Genomic DNA, 21,415 nt, shown 5'->3' with positions numbered 1-21,415 from the left:
ATGGAGGTTGATTTGTTTCTTAATTATTCAATCAAAAAAAAAGATTGCTTCAATCAAAAAATATATTTTCAATTAAAAAAAAATCACTTCAATCAAAAAAATGTATTTCGATCAAAGAAAAAAAGTTTTTGAATGCAAAAAAATATTTGAGACTCAAAAAAATGCATTTGAATCATAATTAACTCGTTATATCTTCAAAACTAAAGCAGCACAAGTATTTTTTTCTTTTTGAAGCAACTTCTTTTTTGATTAAATGATAAAGACACAAATGTCCTACCCATAATATGGCCCAGACACAAAACAACACTACTTCAATCAAAAAAGTTGCTTCAAACAAAAAAAACTTCACTTCTATCAAAGAAAACATTTCCAACCAAAGAAAAACAGTGTTTAAATGCATTTTTTTGAGTCTCAAACATTTTTTTGCATTCAAACACTCTTTTTCTTTGATTGAAATCATTTTTTTTGATTGAAGTGAATTTTTTTTAATTAAAAATATATTTTTTGATTGAAGAAATCTTTTTTTTGATTGAATAATTAAGAAACAAATCTACCTCCATAGATATTTAGAACATACAGACATTCAGCCAAACATTTATACACAAAAAACGTATGCAATACACAAAAACTTGTGCAATGAAGTATACAATATAAAATGATGTACAAATGAGTAAAATAAAAATATCTATAACATTAATTTAGCTTAATCAAGCAAGACAGGAAAAAGGTCTATAATATGACAATGCTCTTTTGGTTAAAGGGAGTTTATATATAAATTAAAATCTCCAAGGAAAGCATTGACATTTGGGAGTGATTTTGAGAATTTTGCTTATATGAAATTTACCAATTGCAATCATAAGATTTACTATTTAACTTAAATATTATGACATAGACAACAAAACGTGTGATGTCCAGATCTTGAGGTTAAAACAGGATTCATAAATTCTGCTATTCCTAACAAAGGGAGGAAACAAACACAAGCCGTGCTTTTATTTTGAAAGGAAGTTCCCTCTTTACCGGTTTACTGGTTCTTGAACTTTATAAAATACCAACTATTTGACTACAAATACGGCAAGCGAGAAGCGTGACGCGACAAAAACACCGACAAGCGTTATTATTTATTCATTAGTATCAATAAGTTACTAAATTGGTGTTAAAAGTTACGGGTTTGGTGTGTTTTTAGACTCGAGTCTGCAGATAAACGTCTTAAATCTCCTGCGTCATCGCGACCTTCGCGTTTTTGGCGGCTCGTCGGCGGCTTCCGTAGTTTCTGCAGCGTGGCGCAGCTGCGAGAATAAATAAAACCATAAACCCATAAAACCTTCTAAAGTTCTGCAGCCGGAGGCCCGAACTGGATAGGAAACATGAGCCGAAACTACAACGACGAGCTGCAGTTTCTGGACAAACTGTCCAGCAACTGCTGGAGGATTAAAAAGGGTTTTGTTCCCAACATGCAGGTGAGCTGAGCTAACCGGCTAACCGGCTAGCACGAGTTTATAAGAATCAGAATCAGCTTTATTTTAAGTTTCAACATTGCCCAACAAGGAATTTGACTCCGGTTATTTCGCTCACTGTACCCAGATTTAAAAGTAGCAAACAGTAAATAACAAATGTGGCACTTATTGACATATTTACAATTAAAAAGTGAGAGGTGCAGCAGTACTGACGTAGACATGATAATGACAGCTCTTAATCACAAATATAACATTGTTTTAAAAGTGACAGGTGCAGCAGAATAAGGTAGATATGACAGATTATTGGGAGGTGCGTTGTTGCAGCATATTGCATTACAGTTTATGGAATAGAATAAACTTTATTAATCCCCCAGAGGAGAAATGTACTTGTGCAGCTGCAAACATACACACTCAACAACATTTAAAAAAAATACACACGATGAAAAGGTATTTAAAAAAAAAAGTATATCCTTAAAAGAAAAAAACAAACAAACCAATAAATAGCTAAATAATTAAAAACGAGCATTATAAAAAATGAGCAATGTATGAATGAATGAATTAAGTTTATTCAATCATGACAACACAAAAACAACACAACACCAAAAATCATTGTGCACAGCATTAATATTTCATACAAAACCAAAAATGTGTTGAACAATGACTGAAAAGGCATAGGCTGAAGCAAAATGCTTATAAAAGCCTATCCTATATTACCAACTTTCTTTTTGTGGCTACCAACCTCCAGAAAACCAAAAAGAGAATAGAAAAGCAAAGAAACAACAGAAAAGCAAAGAAACGACAGAAAAGCAAAGAAACGACAGAAAAGCAAAAACAACAGAAAAGCAAAGAAACAACAGAAAAGCAAAGAAACGGAAAAGCAAAGAAACGACAGAAAAGCAAAAACAACAGAAAAGCAAAGAAACAGAAAAGCAAAGAAACAGAAAAGCAAAGAAACATTTACAGATAGTCAATTGCACTTATAAGCTTCAAAAATAGCTTTACAAACCATTTTCTTAAAAACCAAAACATGTTTTTAAATGTATGTTCATCATTCCAGAATTTAACCCCAGTGATGGAGACACGTCTCCTTTTCATACCTTTTTTAGCTTTTTGTTCAGTAAAATTGCAGACACCTCTAAGATTATAGGGAGTTTCCTGGATTGAAAAAAACGTCTGTATTGAGTCAGGGAGCATTTTTGATTTTGCTTTAAACATAATTTGCATGATTTTATAATAAAACAAATCATAAAATTTAATAACATGAGAATTTAGAAAAAGTGGATCTGTGTGAGCGTAGTAATCAGCCTTATTGATGATACGTATGGCTCGTTTTTGAAGTTGTATTATTGAATTTAAGGTGGTTTTAAAGGTGGATCCCCACAATCCCACACAGTAAGATAAACAGGGAACAATCATTGAGTAGTAGATCAAATGCAAGGCCTTGGAATTCAGTACATTTCTGGATTTATACAGGATTGCGAGTGATTTTGAGATTTTCCCTTTAATGTATTCAATGTGTTGTTTCCATGTTAACTTTTGGTCGATGACAAACCCAAGGAATTTAGTCTCAAAAACCCTTTCAATGTCAACATTACAGATTTTTTTATTTAACATTACCAACTCATCAATAAAGTTGCTTAAAATTACACCAGTCACGCTGTTAACGCGGGTTTGGTCCAAAATCAACGCATGCGTGGACGGTAGGGCTGGGGATGGATTCAAGTGTCAAGAATCGATTTGATTCCGATTCTTAAGATTCAGAATTGATTATCAAGATTTGATCCGATTCGATTCCGATATTGATTTGGGTTAGTATTATTAAAACAGTTTTTTGAGTTGTTGCATGAATTATATGACTGTAGTTATGCAAAATATGAATACGGTATTGGCCTGAATATAAGACGGTGTTTTTTACATTGAAATCAGACTGAAAAAGTGGGGGTTGTCTTACATTCGGGGTCTAGACGTTATACCCATTTACAACGCTAGATGGCGCCAGATATCTTTAAAGTGAATGCTGAATTTAACTCCCCAGGAAAAGCCAACCCCTGTCACGAAGAAGAAAAATAAAAATAGCGGTAAGAAAGAAAAGAGAAGAGATAACAGAAAGTGGAGAAACGTAGCGACAATCTGGAGAAAAGTGGGTCGAATAAGTTATGATCCAAACTTCAAGATAATGATTTCAATGAGGCAAAATAACATGCTTTTTCTCTCAAATATATTGTTATAATCATTTGTTTCAGATGTACTGTAATTATTTTCTGTATAAAAATTTAATTTAGTGTTAAAAAAAGTATTTTTTCAAATTTGAGGAGGTCGTCTTATATTCGGGTCAATACGGTACTAGTATTATATTGAGATTCAACAGCAAGTATTGCAGCTAATGATGCTGTAAGGACCAATCAGCTCCCAGAATGCTGATGGAACTGCTTGTGATGATGATGTCACCTGTGTCTCTGCAGGTGGAGGGAATCTTCTACGTCAACGATCCCCTGGAGAAGCTGATGTTTGAGGAGCTGAGGAACGCCTGTCGAGGAGGAGGTGAGTCCGCTCAGCAACGTTTAACACAACAGGAAGAACATAAAGGGCAGATGTTTATCCGCTTTAGGAGCAAAACTGTGGAACTCATTAGACAACGACCTTAAATTAGCAAACTCAATAAAAGCATATGCTATTATTCAAAGCAAAGGTAATGGAAACATATATATATATATAGAAGCAGAATTAGCAAACAGAGAAGTGTCTGTGTGTGTGTGTGTGTGTGTGTGTGTGTGTGTGTGTGTGTGTGTGTGTGTGTGTGTGTGTGTGTGTGTGTGTGTGTGTGTGTGTGTGTGTGTGTGTGTGTGTGTGTGTGTGTGTGTGTGTGTGTGTGTGTGTGTGTGTGTGTGTGTGTGTGTGTGTGGGTGCCTGTCATACATGTGTGTGTGTTATTTAAGCTATTATTATTATTATTATTAGTTATTATAATTTGTATTATTATTACAGTTACTACAGTAGTTATTATTATTACTACAGTTATTATTATTATTATTATTATTATTATTATTATTATTATTATTATTACTACAGTTATTATTATTATTATTACTACAGTTATTATTATTATTATTACTACAGTTATTATTATTATTATTATTATTATTATTACTACAGTTATTATTATTATTATTATTATTATTATTATTACTACAGTTATTATTATTATTATTATTATTATTATTATTATTACTACAGTTATTATTATTATTATTATTATTATTATTATTACTACAGTTATTGTTATTATTACAGTTATTATTATTTTTTTATTATTATTACAGTTATTATTATTATTATTATTAATATTATTATTTTTATTATTATTACAGTTATTATTATTATACAGTTACTACAGTTGTTGTTGGTATTATTATGTGTAGCCTCATGATACTTCATTTGTTCTTTTTGCATATTCTATTATGTTAAAAGGCAAGATAAACTTTCTGCTTCAAGTCCAGACCTTTTCAGTCAAAATAATCCCCATGTTGACCAAAGAAAAACCTGTAAATGTTTATTATCTTGCTTATTGATTTTCCTGCCTATAATTGGCCGAAATAAAGATTAATTACTACTACTACTCTTCACCTGGGGGTCTGGCCCCGCCCCCTCACTCATATATTATAATGGATGAGTATATTATGATATGTAGTATATTTATACTACTATAAATAGAGGTATGGGTATATTATAAATTATAGAGTCGTTGCGAACTATTTTTGCTCAAAGTGGATACAAATCTGGTGATAGTAACAAATATTGTTACTTAAGATTTGGATAGTTTTGCTTGGTTACTTAATCTTTTATTTTTTGTTTCAATTCATTATTTTCAGGAATTGTAGTGAATGTTTTTCACCCTTTTTGAGTTGTTATTATATTATTGTAATCTTTGTATGTCTGTGTGTTTACCCCAGGAAGAATAGTCTTCCCATGGTGAAGGCTAATGGGGATCCTTTTTAAATAAACAAATAAACTCACCTGGGAGTCTGGCCCCGCCCCCTCTCCGCTCTGGCTCCTCCCCCTCTCACCTGAGGCTCCTCCCCCTCTCACCTGTCTCCTCTCTCCTCAGGTGTGGGAGGTTTCCTGCCGGCGATGAAGCAGATCGGCAACGTGGCGGCGCTGCCCGGCATCGTGCACGTGAGTCTTAGCCGTTACCCAGCAGCCCCGGCGGGTCCACGCCGCGGGCTAACGCTAACGCTGTGTTCTGTCCCAGAGGTCCATCGGTCTGCCCGACGTCCACTCCGGGTACGGGTTCGCCATCGGGAACATGGCCGCCTTCGACATGAACGACCCCAACGCCGTCGTGTCTCCGGGTAAGAAACTAAACTTTATTTATTTATTTATTTATTTATTTATTTATTTATTTATTTCATTCATTGATAAAATAAAACGACAAACAATGTAATATAAACACAAACGTTCCTAGATTGTGACTGAAAGGCAGAAAGAAGAAGAATCTTATTTAATTTGCCCCTTTTTCCCAAGAAATCAATTTACAAAGAACGTAAATTAAAAAAACAACAAAGTAAACATGCCTATAACTACATAATTATCCATATAAGTATATAGAAAATATAAATATCACATAAATATTATATCAACATCGAGAAAATACAAATATTATATAAATATACACTATATAAACTACATAAATATCCCTATAAATATATATATGCTACATGCATAATAAATATATAACATATATTACATAATTATAACTATCCCTCTCAACATATAACATATACTACATAAATATCCACATAAATATCTAAACATATCTTAAGCAAGTATAATATACCATTTTTCCCTATTTTATTTGAAACCATCTCTTTTTAAACAGATTTATTTTAGTACTTTGTTTCATGAGCTTTAAACATAATTTGCAGAATACTATAATCTACTAATTCATGAAATTCATGAAATCGTCCCTGATGGGCGGGGCTAACTCTCACCTGTGTTCCAGACGGGCGGGGCTAACTCCTGATGGGCGGGGCTAACTCCAGATGGGCGGGGCTAACTCATCCTTGATGGGCGGGGCTAACTCTCACCTGTGTTCCAGACGGGCGGGGCTAACTCCTGATGGGCGGGGCTAACTCCAGATGGGCGGGGCTAACTCATCCTTGATGGGCGGGGCTAACTCTCACCTGTGCTCCAGATGGGCGGGGCTAACTCTCACCTGTGTTCCAGGTGGGCGGGGCTAACTCTCACCTGTGTTCCAGGTGGGCGGGGCTAACTCTCACCTGTGTTCCAGGTGGGCGGGGCTAACTCTCACCTGTGTTCCAGGTGGGCGGGGCTAACTCTCACCTGTGTTCCAGGTGGGCGGGGCTAACTCTCACCTGATCCCTCACCTGTGTCTCTCAGGCGGCGTGGGCTTCGACATCAACTGCGGCGTCCGTCTCCTGAGGACCAACCTGGACGAGCGGGACGTCCAGCCGGTGAAGGAGCAGCTGGCCCAGTCGCTGTTCGACCACATCCCGGTGGGGGTCGGGTCCAAGGGGGTGATCCCCATGGGGGCCAGGTGAGACTCACCTGTCCTTACCTGTCTGTCCTGGTGGGGTCCAAGGGGGTGATCCCCATGGGGGCCAGGTGAGACTCACCTGTACCTGTCCTTACCTGTCTGTCCTGGTGGGGTCCAAGGGGGTGATCCCCATGGGGGCCAGGTGAGGAAACCCCGACCCTGTATCACCTGTTCCATCTGTCCCACCTCAGGGCTCCAGAGTAGGGCTGAACCATTTCTGAAAATAATCTAATTGCGATTTTTTCTTTTTTTCTCAATATTGCGATTTAATATGTGATTATACAACGTAACTGAAAATACACAACGTTTTTTTGTTTTTAGTTCGGAAGATAACAACCATAGGAGGAAATTTGATTTTAAACATCCGTTTGCACGCACCACTTTAAAACAAATGTGTATTTCAGTTTCTGGTGTAAAATTATGGAACTCCTTGGCAGCTGATTTGAAAGATTTTAGAAATATTCACCAGTTCAAAAAATTGTACAAAGACCATACAATTAGACAATATAAATTTAACGGGTAAAATATATTTTGTTGTTTCTGTTTTTATATTGTTGGTGAGTTAGTGTGTATGTTTTCTTATTTTTTTGTTTTTTCATTATTCCTTTTTTTTTGGTATTATATAAGTATTGATTGTTGAACAGACGGACAGACCATCTTTATATGAATTGTTTTATTTTTTTTGAGAAAGGGGCTTGGTATATAAGGCTTTCTTCTTCTTGCCCCTTTTCCATCATGGAATGGAACATATGTGAACTATTCCCATGATATGGAATAAATAAAAATGAAATGAAATGAAATGAAATTATTTTTTCAAGGTCCTGTTCTCATGTATTTTTCAACTACACAAGCAATAAATCAGTCTGTTTTATAATAAACAATGCCAGATTTATTCAAAGCACAGATTACAACAATAAAGAAAACCAATCTGTGGCTTTAGCTCTTTAACACGTCTACACACGTCTGTATTTAACACGTCTGTATTTAACACGTCTACACACGTCTGTATTTAACACGTCTACACACGTCTGTACACACGAGTGTTATGGGTCGTTCTCTGAACCCAATCACACGACAGCAAACCGGGTTAAAGTTTAGCCAAAATGAGGCGTAGTTTAAGAAAAAAACACAGAAAAACTCCCACAGGGAACAAAAAACCTTCTTCACAGGAAACTCAGAACTTCTTCACAAATTACTCAAAAATCACAGAGAGAAAAAAACCACCAGCAAACTAACAAACAAACCAACAAAGCTCAGAGTTAACAAAACGAACCAGCAATGAACAACTGGCAGCCCCGCTCTTTAACCTTTAACCTCCTCCTGATGAGCTGACGGGCTGCAGGTTCAGGCTCACAGCGACTCAAGGCTGATTTATGGCCTTGAGCGTAGGGTACGCGGCGCGTATGCGTCGATTTAACGTGAAACCATAAATCAGCCTTTACAGAACGACTTCACACTCCGCCGGCGCGCCCGACTCGTGCTCCTCGCCACGCCGACTCCACGCTCATATATTTAATAAATGTATAAAGCCCATATATTTATAAATCCCCGCCTGGCCGAGCCCTAACACTGAGGCCATGGTAGATTTACACGAGTAAAGAGTTACACGGCACCAGGGCCGCCGCAAGGGGTGTGCGAACCGTGCGACCGCACGGGGCCTCGCGCCCCAAGGGGCCTCGCGCTATGGGCCGTTTTTTTTTTTTTTTTTTTCAAATTTTTTTTTTCTTTTTTTCGTTTTTGTTTTTCGTTTTTTCCCTTATAAATATCAACAGACAGGTTCCATTACAGACCTAAATGTGTACTAGTCCGTGCATATCATAAATATATGTGTCTGTTGTTCAATACAACTGATCAGACCAAGCGCAGACACAAGCTGCTCTGATCCAGACGGTGGAGTTGGAACAAACTGTCACACAATGTCGAGAGAACGAGACAGATTCAGGAAATTTCCATCAGGGGATGAAAAAAGAAAAAAACTAAAGAAAATGGAAGAGTTTAATGCCTCTCTGAAAGGCTTGTTTGATAAATTTGTTACAAAAATCACCGATCCGACCGGGTCTCAAGCAGCCGTGGGGCCCCGCGTCGAGGCAAGAGATGATGATGAGGCAGGGGAAGGTATCCAGTATTTTGCTAATTGGAGAGTTAAAATTGCGCATATAGACACTCAATCTGACCCGAAAAACCCAAAAATTTTGGCCCCCCCCCCCCGCCTTTTCGCACAGGGCCTCGCAAATCTCCCAGGCGGCTCTGCACGGCACTGTTGACTTGTTTTCCCTGCCGGCTCTGCTCACTCGCACATTACGTGACCAGATCACGTGACTGGTCAAATCGCAGCCTTTGCGGTTAGAAAATCTTGTTTTATCACATTGCGATATTATCGCAAATGCAATTAATCGTTCAGCCCTAGTCTCACCTGTACCTGTGTCTCACCTGTCCCCCCTGTCCACCCCAGGGACCTGGAGGAGGCCCTGGAGATGGGCGTGGACTGGTCCCTGAGAGAAGGCTACGCCTGGGCCGAGGACAAGGAGCATTGTGAGGAATATGGACGGATGCTGCAGGCCGACCCCAACAAGGTGTCGTCCAAGGCCAAGAAAAGAGGCCTGCCCCAGGTAAGACGGAGGCTCCGCCCCTCCGGGCAGGTGAGGGGGGCGTGTCCCAGCTGACGCGTGTCCTGCGTTGCAGCTAGGAACCCTGGGAGCCGGGAACCACTACTGCGAGATCCAGGTGGTGGACGAGATCTACAACGACTACGCCGCCAAGAAGATGGGGATCGACCACAAGGGCCAGGTGTGCGTGATGATCCACAGCGGCAGCCGCGGGCTGGGCCACCAGGTGGCTACAGGTGAGATGCTAGCAGACGCTAGCGCGGGTCCGAGGGGATTAGCCATAGACATATATAAAGGCTAGATGACTCGTCCGCGCTGCTGCGACGTCGTCACACGGCGGCCATCTTGCCACAGGAGACTCGCTCACTCATAACATTGTGTTTAATGGTGCATGTACTGCTTAAACAACCTTAACTTGCTCAATTCTCAACAGATTTTCTAACAGTTTGGTTTGTTATGAACGTCAGAGATGTAGTTATGACACTGCATACTTGTGAATAATTATAAACATTGAAAAACGTACTTTTATATGAAAATAACAAGAAACAGATAGCTATGACATGGTATTTATATTAAATCAATATTTCTATAGTATTCTTAATAACATTAATATTTACATTATAACATATATACATATATATATATTATTACCATATAACATGTATGTATGTGTATATATATATATATATATATATATATATATATATATATATACACACAGATGTTATAATGTCATGATATAAATACATCATAATGTAATAATATATAAACATGTTATAATGTAATAATAAATATATATATATATATATATATATATATATATATATATATATATGTGTTATATGGTAATAATATATATGTATATATGTTATAATGTAAATATAAAAATTATTAAGAATACTATAGAAATATTGATTTAATATAAATACCATGTCATAGCTATCTGTTTCTTGTTATTTTCATATAAAAGTACGTTTTTCAATGTTTATAATTATTCGCAAGTATGCAGTGTCATAACTACATCTCTGACGTTCATAACAAACCAAACTGTTAGAAAATCTGTTGAGAATTGAGCAAGTTAAGGTTGTTTAAGCAGTACATGCACCATTAAACACAATGTTATGAGTGAGCGAGTTCTCCTGTGGCAAGATGGCCGCCGTGTGACGACGTCGCTCTCCATTGGCAGCAGCGCGGACGAGTCATCTAGCCTTTATATATGTCTATGGGATTAGCAGCGGCAGCTCGGTGACGCTAACCTGTGTCCTCGCTGCAGACGCGCTGGTTGCCATGGAGAAGGCCATGAAGCGGGACAAGATCACGGTCAACGACCGGCAGCTAGCTTGCGCTCGCATCACGTCCCAGGAGGGGCAGGACTACCTGAAGGGCATGGCGGCCGCCGGGAACTACGCCTGGGTCAACCGCTCGTCCATGACCTTCCTCACCAGACAGGTAGGAACTACGCCAATCAGAAGAAGGGGCGGGGTTAATTTGCACCAATTAAGGTGAATGAGTCAAACCCGGGTCCGATGACACCACCCACAACTCTGTATGTCATACCGTTCAAAAGTTATAGCAGAAAGTAGGGACTATCTATGTCTTCATATATTTTAATTAAGCAGAAACCGAAAACATTGTGAGAGACACAGAACCCGGCAGATTCTGACAATCTTAATTTTATTCAGATATTCCTTAAAATGAGTGAGTAAGCTCAGGGTGAAGGCAGAGTGAGATTCTTTTGAAGAAAACGTTTGATTACATTACACTCAATGGGGACTGAGACAGGTATTGGTGCCGCTCTAGCCCCCCCTGTTTAAATGTTGTGCATACCCCGCCTGCCAAAGTCACATTTTATGAATCCCAACACCTATGTCTACATTCTGACCTAAAATGATTTGTCTCCTTTTTACGGTTTGGCCGTGAGCTCGAGTTACAAATAAAGATTTGGGTTATTTTTTACTGTTTCTCCCACTCTACCAACCGACATCCGCACTCTAGATTTGATGAAAAAGTGATTTCTAGTCCTCGCTTGAGTGCTCATATCTTGAAAAGTTACACATTTCTATGTGTAGGTATGAGAGAGCTATTGACTCAGAATAAAGGTGAAGTTTTGTGTTTTTGACCTCCTCCTATCCACTTTGAATGGGTTTTTTTGGCCGTTTTTTGGGGAATAACTTTGGGGGAAAATGGGAATTTCAACATCAAAAGTCATAGCACACTATTCCCGATCGAGACGCACGTTTTGATAAATGATTCGCCTGGGTCCTCTGAAATCTGTAGGAGTAGCAAACTGATATGTGGCCGGAAAATGAAAAATAATAAAAAAAACACGCAGGATAACAATAGATGCCTCGGGGCTTCACTCATCTCCATTGCTATGGAAGAGGAGTGTCCCGTGGCACTAATAATACTTAGGACTGACAGGTTTTGCCAGAATATAACTTAAAACTATTCCTAAAGGAACGGATCCCACGCTAAACTTCGCTGTCTCTTCATGATTCTCTTTCTGGAGTCCCCGGTGACCTCTTGATCGATAAGAAATTCACATGATCCACAAAATTCTTAACTATCAGTAATCGATCGTCGATTAATCATGCCCATCCCTAGTCGGTACCTCAGTCAGTACTTATGTCGGTATCTACTTCGGTACTTACATTGGTACTTAAGTTGGTCACTCTACTGGTACTTATGTCACTACCTCTGCTGGTACTTCCTGCCTTCTGTGAGGCACATCTTTGCACTTCCTGTTTGGGCTGTAATCGCGGTACCGGAGGCTCCTCCTGCCACGAGAACCGGTTTGGTCTGGTTTTACCTGAACGCGTGCGTCTGTTCTTATGTTGGTTCTGGTTCTGGTTCCAGGCCTTCTCCAAGGTGTTCGGTACCACCCCGGACGACCTGGACATGCACGTGATCTACGACGTTTCCCACAACATCGCTAAGGTGGAGGAACACATCGTGGACGGGAAGCAGCGGCAGCTGCTGGTTCACAGGAAAGGTTCTACCCGGGCCTTTCCCCCCCACCACCCGCTCATCCCCGTAGACTACCAGGTACGGACCCGGGTCAGAACCCAGACCCGTACCCCTCCGGACCACTGGGGGTCCTGGTTCTGGTCCTGGTTCTGACCTGTTCTCTCGTTCCAGCTCACGGGTCAGCCGGTGCTGATCGGGGGGACGATGGGAACCTGCAGCTACGTCCTCACGGGGACGGACCAGGGGATGACGGAGACGTTTGGAACCACCTGCCACGGAGCGGTAAGAGTTCTGGACACGATTGGGGGGGATCTCGGCACGGTGCATCCAAGTGATCGCCGCGGCTTCGTGGCGCTCGAAACCCAGAGACTGCCATTGGGGGGGGCTGATAAGAGGGGGGGGGGGGCGAGGAAGGCGTTGAGAATTGAGGGAGGTGTGTGTGTTTATCAGTAAGTGTACGTTTTAGAGTTTAGAGTTTATTAATTTAGCACAAAAAGATGCATGAAGCACTGCGCAAGGAGGGAACGAAGTTCTATAGCAAACTTATACAAGGTTCCACCCCTGTCAAAAAACAAAAGAAAGGACAAGCAGACAGCATGCATGAGCTAAACAACAACAAAAGACAAAGATCAGTAGCAACAGGAATTCAAGTACTTGAAACAACTAATAGTAAAAAACACAAAGAAAGAACAAAAAATGTGACAAAAGCAGTACAATGAGAAAGAATATATAATTTAAAGGTCGATAAAATTGAAGGTCGAGTAGAGAAAGTAAATTAGGTTCCTGTGGAAAGTAAAAATTCCTTTAGGTTTTTTTTGAAAATGCATTGGGAGGAGGTGGACCTCAGTGAAGAGTTTACGTGTAGCGATGAGTCCGTGAACTTCGCTCAGAGCTGCTCTCAGCCAGTGTCCTTGATGTTATCAGACGGCTCAGTCAGTTCTGATCCAGGTCCACAGATGTTCCTGAGAGAGGGGAGGGTTAGTGGGGGCAGAGTCACCTTGTTTACATTCCACCAGGGAGATTGTGACTGGACTAACCTGCCAAGCTGCTCTGTCAAGGCCAGATTATAGAATCAACAATTGTATTGAAAAGAAACTGAAGGCAGCTCTGAAAGAGCCAGAACAGCTGTCGACGACTTACGCGTTTGTCGATAGACCAGGAATCCCCCTCCTCCTATCAAGAGAAATCCTGCTATCATAAATCCAATTATGAAGCATCTTCAACGTCCTCGACAGACAGGATCGCCAGGCACAGGATCCTCCAATGCTTCCATGAGCAGTGTTTCCTCTAGGAATTTTTTCAGCAGTGGGGGCATGCTTCCCGGGGGGGTGGCGGCGGCGTAAATGTACGGCGTACACAAATAACCACTTGACAGCAAATGTAACTTTCAAAACCTATTTATTCGCTTTTATCCCTGAACTTTTGAAGAACAATCCCTGAACAAAAAATAAATGTTACTTCAACTTCAACTCTAACCAGTTGAAAATGTAAAAAATAAATAAAAACAATAACATTAAATAAATAACATGTAAACATCAGCTAGATGAGGCTGTGTAGACTCAATGACCAATGCCGCGTTCCATTTGTCCTCGGAAGTCGGAATTTCCCAGTTCCCAGTCGGAATTTTCAACTGGAACGCCCCTCGAAGTGGGATTTCCTACTGGGATAGTGGGAGAAGCTTCACCACCCCCGAGTTACCGAGTTTCCAAGATGGCTGCCATTCCTAGTTCCCAGTTCCGATTTCCGAGGTAAATGGAACGCGGCAAAAGTTTGCACCCAGGCTCAGAGCACTTAATTTTCCTTGGCTTTTTAAAGAAGAGCTCTAAGGCTCTGTTGTAGGGAAATTCTCCCAGAGGTGGCCCATTGATGCTTAGCAGCACACATGCTGCAAGATGATCCCCCTCACGGGTAATTAACGCCAATAGGATCCCCCAAACACTCCAAACAGCCCACTCCCTCCCCCCGCCGTTGCGCTCATCATCACACAGGCTGTGCTGTGAAGGTGGAGAGATGCGGCGATGGTGCATTTGCAAAAAAAAAAAAAAAAAAAATAAAAAAAAATAAAATATATATATATATTTTTTTTTTTTTTTTTTTTTTTTAATAAAATAAAATGTTCAGGCGTGGCGGCTATGATTTAGCAGTGGCGGGCCGCCACTGCTGAATGAATGTAGAGGAAACACTGATGAGTCCATCATGTATCCAGCAAAAAACATCCCATCGGGGCAGGAGGGCTCCCTTACCCCCTGACTTCTCGTCGCAAAAATTTGGTCAATTGTGCTGAGAGACCAGTTAATCAATTCCATGATTGTAGAGTTTTGGAGGAGTGAAAATGAGAGACTCTGAAGACCAGACAGGACAAAAGCAGTAGCAGGGCAGATGGATAAGGGAGAGGAGCAGAAAAACGTCCGCCTTCACTGAGAGCCGGAAGAAGAAGTCTGCTGCTAAAACCATAAATCCTGATCTAAAACCTCCAACGTTCAAAACAGTTGGACTGGAGGCAAAACCATCTAAACTAGGGGTGGCCAACCAGTCAGAGACTAAGAATTGGTTCCTGTGTTACTGCAAAGAGCCACATCAACTACCCATGATCCTTCACTCCCTGCTCTCTCTGAGACATACAAATACCATTAGAGAACGGAAAGGTGGAATCCTGCACTCTGATTGGTTGTTAACTGTGGTATAATGATCTGATTGGTTGTTAACTGTGGTATAATGATCTGATTGGTTGTTAACTGTGGTATAATGATCTGATTGGTTGTTAACTGTGGTATAATGATCTGATTGGTTGTTAACTGTGGTATAATGATCTGATTGGTTGTTAACTGTGGTATAATGAGTTTATACCACGGCTTCTATTCTAAAGTCTCATCACAGCAGATCATTCCACGTCAGGGAAGCAACAATGTTTCCATGACAACAACCAACTGGTACAGATTTATGACGGTTACAGCAGGTAGCTAAAAGTAGCTGGTGTTAAAGTTTATTTTCGTTAACAATTAATGAGTCATGTTGAGGGTAAACGTTGATCTCCGGGGAGGAGCTAACGTTAGCGGGGAGGAGCTAACGTTAGCGGGGAGGAGCTAACGTTAGCGGGGAGGAGCTAACGATGGATGGATGGAGGAGCTAACGTTAGCGGGGAGGAGCTAACGTTAGCGGGGAGGAGCTAACGATGGATGGATGGAGGAGCTAACGTTAGCGGGGAGGAGTTAACGTTAGCGGGGAGGAGTTAACGTTAGCGGGGAGGAGCTAACGTTAGTGGGGAGGAGCTAACGTTAGCGGGGAGGAGCTAACGATGGATGGATGGATGGAGGAGTTCCTGTCTCCGACATGTGGAGCTACATCTGGAGAGATGGACTATTGTTTTACACAGTGGGATATTTTTACTGGATAATATGTATTTATGATTAATTAAAAATTACATAAAATAGATTGTGTATTCCTCTTTCATATTTACATTATTGCTAACCATTTTATAAATGCAACACATCACTTGGCGCGGAAGTTATTTTATATATATTAAACTCTCCCACTGTGTTAAAAACGTCCTGTGTTTATCTTCATATTTTCGTTTGGCCGTGGATTTTTTTTATTTGAAAGTGGATTTTATAGCTATTTCCATCACAATCACGAGCGCTAGCGCCCGTATGGTTCAACGGGTTGAGCAGGGACTTATGTAAACCTTCCCCTGAACAGCGACGCGGGTTTGATTCCAGTCGTGGCATATTTTGCCTCCACTTCCTACGTGTCTGTCTTTCACTGCACCATCAGATAAAGTCGCTAGAGCCGCGGGTTGGACACCCTTGATCTAGTCCCTTCCTGAGATGATGATAACCTCTATTTTATCAGGATTTAGGAGTAAAAAGTTAGTGAACCTCCATCCTTGATGTCCCTCAGACATGCTGAAGTTTAGCTAACGGTTCTGGTTCATCTTCATACACAAATACAGCTGAGTATCATCAGCATAGAGATGAACATTGATGCTGATTCTGGATTAAACTTCCAAAAGGCTGCATGTAGAAACTGAACCAGACTGGTCCTAGCACTAAACTCTGCGGGACTCCAGTATGGACCCTAGTCCCTTATCTGAGGTCCAGTAGAACCGGTCTCTGGTGGTCACATGACTCTCTGGTCACATGACTCTCCTCTCCGTCTCCAGGGCCGGGCTCTGTCCAGAGCCGGGTCCAGTAGAACCAGTAGGAGGTCCAGTAGAACCGGTCCAGTAGAACCGGTCCTGTCTCTGATGGTCTCTCTCTCTCCAGGGCCGGGCTCTCTCCAGGGCGAAGTCCCGCAGGAACTTGGACTTCCAGGACGTTTTGGACAAACTGGCAGATCAAGGAATCGCTATCAGGGTGGCGTCTCCAAAACTGGTGATGGAGGAGGTGAGAATATTAAAATATTAAACATTATTAATCATTACTGGTGATGGAGGAGGTGAGAATATTAAAATATTAATCATTACTGGTGATGGAGGAGGTGAGAATATTAAAATATTAATCATTACTGGTGATGGAGGAGGTGAGAATATTAAAATATTAAACATTACTGGTGATGGAGGAGGTGAGAATATTAAAATATTAAACATTATTAAACATTACTGGTGATGGAGGAGGTGAGAATATTAAAATATTAAACATTACTGGTGATGGAGGAGGTGAGAATATTAAAATATTAAACATTATTAAACATTACTGGTGATGGAGGAGGTGAGAATATTAAAATATTAAACATTATTAAACATTACTGGTGATGGAGGAGGTGAGAATATTAAAATATAAAAATATTAAACATTACTGGTGATGGAGGAGGTGAGAATATTAAAATATTAAATATTATTAAACATTACTGGTGATGGAGGAGGTGAGAATATTAAAATATTAAACATTACTGGTGATGGAGGAGGTGAGAATATTAAAATATTAAAATATTAAACATTACTGGTGATGGAGGAGGTGAGAATATTAAAATATTAAACATTACTGGTGATGGAGGAGGTGAGAATATTAAAATATTAAACATTACTGGTGATGGAGGAGGTGAGAATATTAAAATATTAAAATATTAAACATTACTGGTGATGGAGGAGGTGAGAATATTAAAATATTAAACATTATTAAACATTACTGGTGATGGAGGAGGTGAGAATATTAAAATATAAAAATATTAAACATTACTGGTGATGGAGGAGGTGAGAATATTAAAATATTAAATATTATTAAACATTACTGGTGATGGAGGAGGTGAGAATATTAAAATATTAAACATTACTGGTGATGGAGGAGGTGAGAATATTAAAATATTAATCATTACTGGTGATGGAGGAGGTGAGAATATTAAAATATTAAACATTATTAAACATTACTGGTGATGGAGGAGGTGAGAATATTAAAATATTAAACATTATTAAACATTACTGGTGATGGAGGAGGTGAGAATATTAAAATATTAAACATTATTAAACATTACTGGTGATGGAGGAGGTGAGAATATTAAAATATTAAAATATTAAACATTACTGGTGATGGAGGAGGTGAGAATATTAAAATATTAAACATTATTAAACATTACTGGTGATGGAGGAGGTGAGAATATTAAAATATTAAACATTACTGGTGATGGAGGAGGTGAGAATATTAAAATATTAAACATTATTAAACATTACTGGTGATGGAGGAGGTGAGAATATTAAAATATTATTAATCATTACTGGTGATGGAGGAGGTGAGAATATTAAAATATAAAAATATTAATCATTACTGGTGATGGAGGAGGTGAGAATATTAAAATATAAAAATATTAAACATTACTGGTGATGGAGGAGGTGAGAATATTAAAATATTAAAATATTAAACATTACTGGTGATGGAGGAGGTGAGAATATTAAAATATTAAAATATTAAACATTACTGGTGATGGAGGAGGTGAGAATATTAAAATATTAAACATTATTAAACATTACTGGTGATGGAGGAGGTGAGAATATTAAAATATTAAAATATTAAACATTACTGGTGATGGAGGAGGTGAGTTTAAAATCACACTGACAAGGTCTCAAATCACTCCGATTTGTGAGAAAACCGTAGCTCGTAGCAGAAAAACAAAAACATCGTGAGAGACACAGAAGCCGTCAGATTCTGACAATCTTAACTTTATTCAGATATTCCTTAAAATGAGTGAGTAAGCTCAGTGCGAAGACAGAGTGAGATTCTTTTGAAGAAAACGTTTGATTACATTACAGTCAATGGAGACAGAGACAGGTATTGGCGCTGCTCTATCCACCCCCGTTTAAATTTTGTGCATACCCCGCCTGTCAAAGTCACATTTTATGAATCCCAACACCTATGTCTACATTCTGACCAAAAATTATTTGTCTCCTTTTTACGGTTTGGCCGTGAGCTCGAGTTACAAATAAAAAATCTGTTTTTTTTCACTGTTTCTCCCACTCTAGCAACCGACACCCGCACTCTAGATTTGACAAAAAAGTGATTTCCAGTCCTCGCTTGAGTGCTCATATCTTGAAAAGTTTACATCTTAGGAAAAAACCTTGGAGAGAAGAGAATTTTTACTCCGTTTTAGTTTGAATCACATTTCTAAGTGCAGGTATGAGAAAGTTAGGTGACTCAGAAAAAAGGTGATTTTTTTTTTTTTTTTTTTTTTTTTTAACCTCCTCCCATTCGCTTTGAATGGTTTTTTTTTGACCGTTTGTTTGGGAATAAGTTTGGGAAAAATGGGAATTTCAACACCAAAAGTGATAGCACACTATTCCTGATCGAGACACACGTTTTGATAAATGATTCACCTGGGTCCTCTGAAATCTGTAGGAGGAGTAGTGAACCGAAATCTGTCCGGAAAATGAATAAAAACTATAAAAAACATGCAGGATAACAATAGATGCCCCGTGGCTCTAACTAGAACCCGGACTAACACAACGCCGGATTAACGGTAAACTAACGCTAAACTAACTCTGAACTAACGCTGAACTTCTTTCAGGCCCCGGAGTCGTACAAGAACGTGACGGACGTCGTCAACACGTGTCACGCTGCCGGAATCAGCAAGAAAGCCATAAAGCTGAGACCCATCGCCGTCATCAAGGGATGAGACGGACGGGTCGGTACGGGACCGGGACCTGAGTGGACCGGAGAGGACCAGACCTGGACCTGGACCGGGACCCGGACGGGTCACGCTGGACCCGGAGCGACCGGACTGACCGGACCAGGACCGGAAACCGGAGGACGGATTAGTTTATTATTTAATGAAGATGAAAGTTTCAGTTGTTTGTGATTAAAAGGGATGAACTGCACTGGTGGACGTTTGTTTCAGCTCCTCAGATCAGAACCAGAGTTGTTCCTGGAGGTTCTGGTTCTGTTCTGGTTCTGTGCATGTGAACCAGGAATAAAGTGAGAGAGAAGAACGGCCACGGCCACCCGACTGGCCTCAATTAAAAAACAAAAAAACACTTGCTGGTCACGTAGATTCTATCGTCAGTTCTGCGTTTCATCCCAAATCATTTGGGCAAAATGTAAATCAGTAAGTGTTTCTGAGCCTAATAATAATAAAATATATACAAAAAAATATATGTATTAATAAAATATATTCAAATATATATGACATATGTTTAAAAAGCATATATATATATATATATATATATATATATATATATATAAAAAAAGAAATATATATATATATACAAAAATATATATACGCACATATGTATTAATATAATTATGACACATGTCAAATATGAGATATATTAAAAATGCGCATATATATATATATATGCCTTAGGTTTTTACCAACATGGTATTAACCATTAATATGCAGACAAGTTAAAAAGTAAAAAAGTATTTCTGAGCCTAATAATAAAAAAATGTATATGTATGAATAAACTAAATATGATATATTAAAATATATGTGTAATGTATTAAAAATACATATATATACAAAAAATATATATGTAGTAATAAACTTAATATATATGTATAGAATAAAAATATATATATATATACACATGTATTAATAAAATAAATATGACACATTAAAATATATTATAATGCATATAATGCATATATATATATATATATATATATATATACTATATATATATATATATATATATATGCCTTAGGTTTTAACAACATGGTATTAACCATTATATATGCAGACAAGTTAAAAAGTAAAGTAAAAGTATTTCTGAGCCCGTTTACTGCAACAGTATAATAAAATCCTGTAATGACGGGTTTTAGTTTTGGTTCCACCCCAAGAATTTATGAAACATTCTTGGAGGCCCTGGTATTATCTCTCGATACAAACAAGAAAATGTAACTTTAAAAGAAAAAAAAAGTGATTAAAGTGACAATTTGTGAAGAAAGTGCAGAGTCAGGGTCCAAACGTCTCACTCTTTAAACATCTTTATTCATACGAGGCCTGTAAGACTTTAGAGCATCATCAGGCACTTCCGCCGCGGCGTTTCCACGGCAACGCTGAGGCGTTTCCACGGCAACCGCTCGGGGGGAGACGGGAGGGAAAGAGAAATAAAGATACAACTCAAATTAAATCAAACATCCTGAAAATAAGGTCGGGATGGGAGTTTGTCCAGCTGGAGGTCAAAGGTCGCGCCGGCCGCTGATTGGCTGCAGCTTCTTCACAGTGTCGTATAATAATCAGATTAAACATTTTCAAATTCAATTCATGGAGCCGAGTCCGAACTAATTCATGTTTTCACCGATTCCTCGTCGCCACGGAAACCCAGCGATGCCAGAACCGAACCCTCGTCCTCCCGGCCGGCGGCACTTTACACAATATTTACTTTCTGGGGATAGTTTTTATACTTTCAG

The 21,415-nt window shown here is 39.2% G+C and overlaps 1 protein-coding gene across 1 annotated transcript; it reads left to right on the top strand.

The window, feature by feature from the left end:
* The first annotated feature begins 1,212 nt into the window (after window positions 1-1,212).
* On the top strand, window positions 1,213-19,879 carry rtcb (RNA 2',3'-cyclic phosphate and 5'-OH ligase). Its single transcript, XM_061715106.1, has 12 exons — window positions 1,213-1,457; window positions 3,917-3,995; window positions 5,560-5,627; window positions 5,704-5,803; window positions 6,852-7,008; window positions 9,461-9,617; window positions 9,691-9,850; window positions 10,888-11,063; window positions 12,471-12,659; window positions 12,753-12,863; window positions 16,844-16,963; window positions 19,572-19,879. The coding sequence occupies exons 1-12, from the start codon at window positions 1,365-1,367 to the stop codon at window positions 19,677-19,679; spliced, it is 1,518 nt and encodes a 505-aa protein (XP_061571090.1). The 5' UTR covers window positions 1,213-1,364; the 3' UTR covers window positions 19,680-19,879.
* Window positions 19,880-21,415: the final 1,536 nt, after the last annotated feature.

Source organism: Cololabis saira, chromosome 23 (genome assembly GCF_033807715.1).
Source record: "Cololabis saira isolate AMF1-May2022 chromosome 23, fColSai1.1, whole genome shotgun sequence".
Classification (NCBI taxonomy): Eukaryota; Metazoa; Chordata; class Actinopteri; order Beloniformes; family Belonidae; genus Cololabis; species Cololabis saira.
Note: the sequence above shows the minus strand (reverse complement) of the source record. Positions and strands in the feature narration are given on the sequence as shown.

Coding starts and splice junctions, on each gene's coding strand:
- rtcb (XM_061715106.1), top strand. CDS start 1,365: ATGAGCCGAAACTACAACGACGAGCTGCAGTTTCTGGACAAACTGTCC. Junction 9,851..10,887: donor GGGCCACCAGGTGGCTACAG/GTGAGATGCTAG, acceptor TCCTCGCTGCAG/ACGCGCTGGTTGCCATGGAG. Junction 12,864..16,843: donor GAACCACCTGCCACGGAGCG/GTAAGAGTTCTG, acceptor CTCTCTCTCCAG/GGCCGGGCTCTCTCCAGGGC.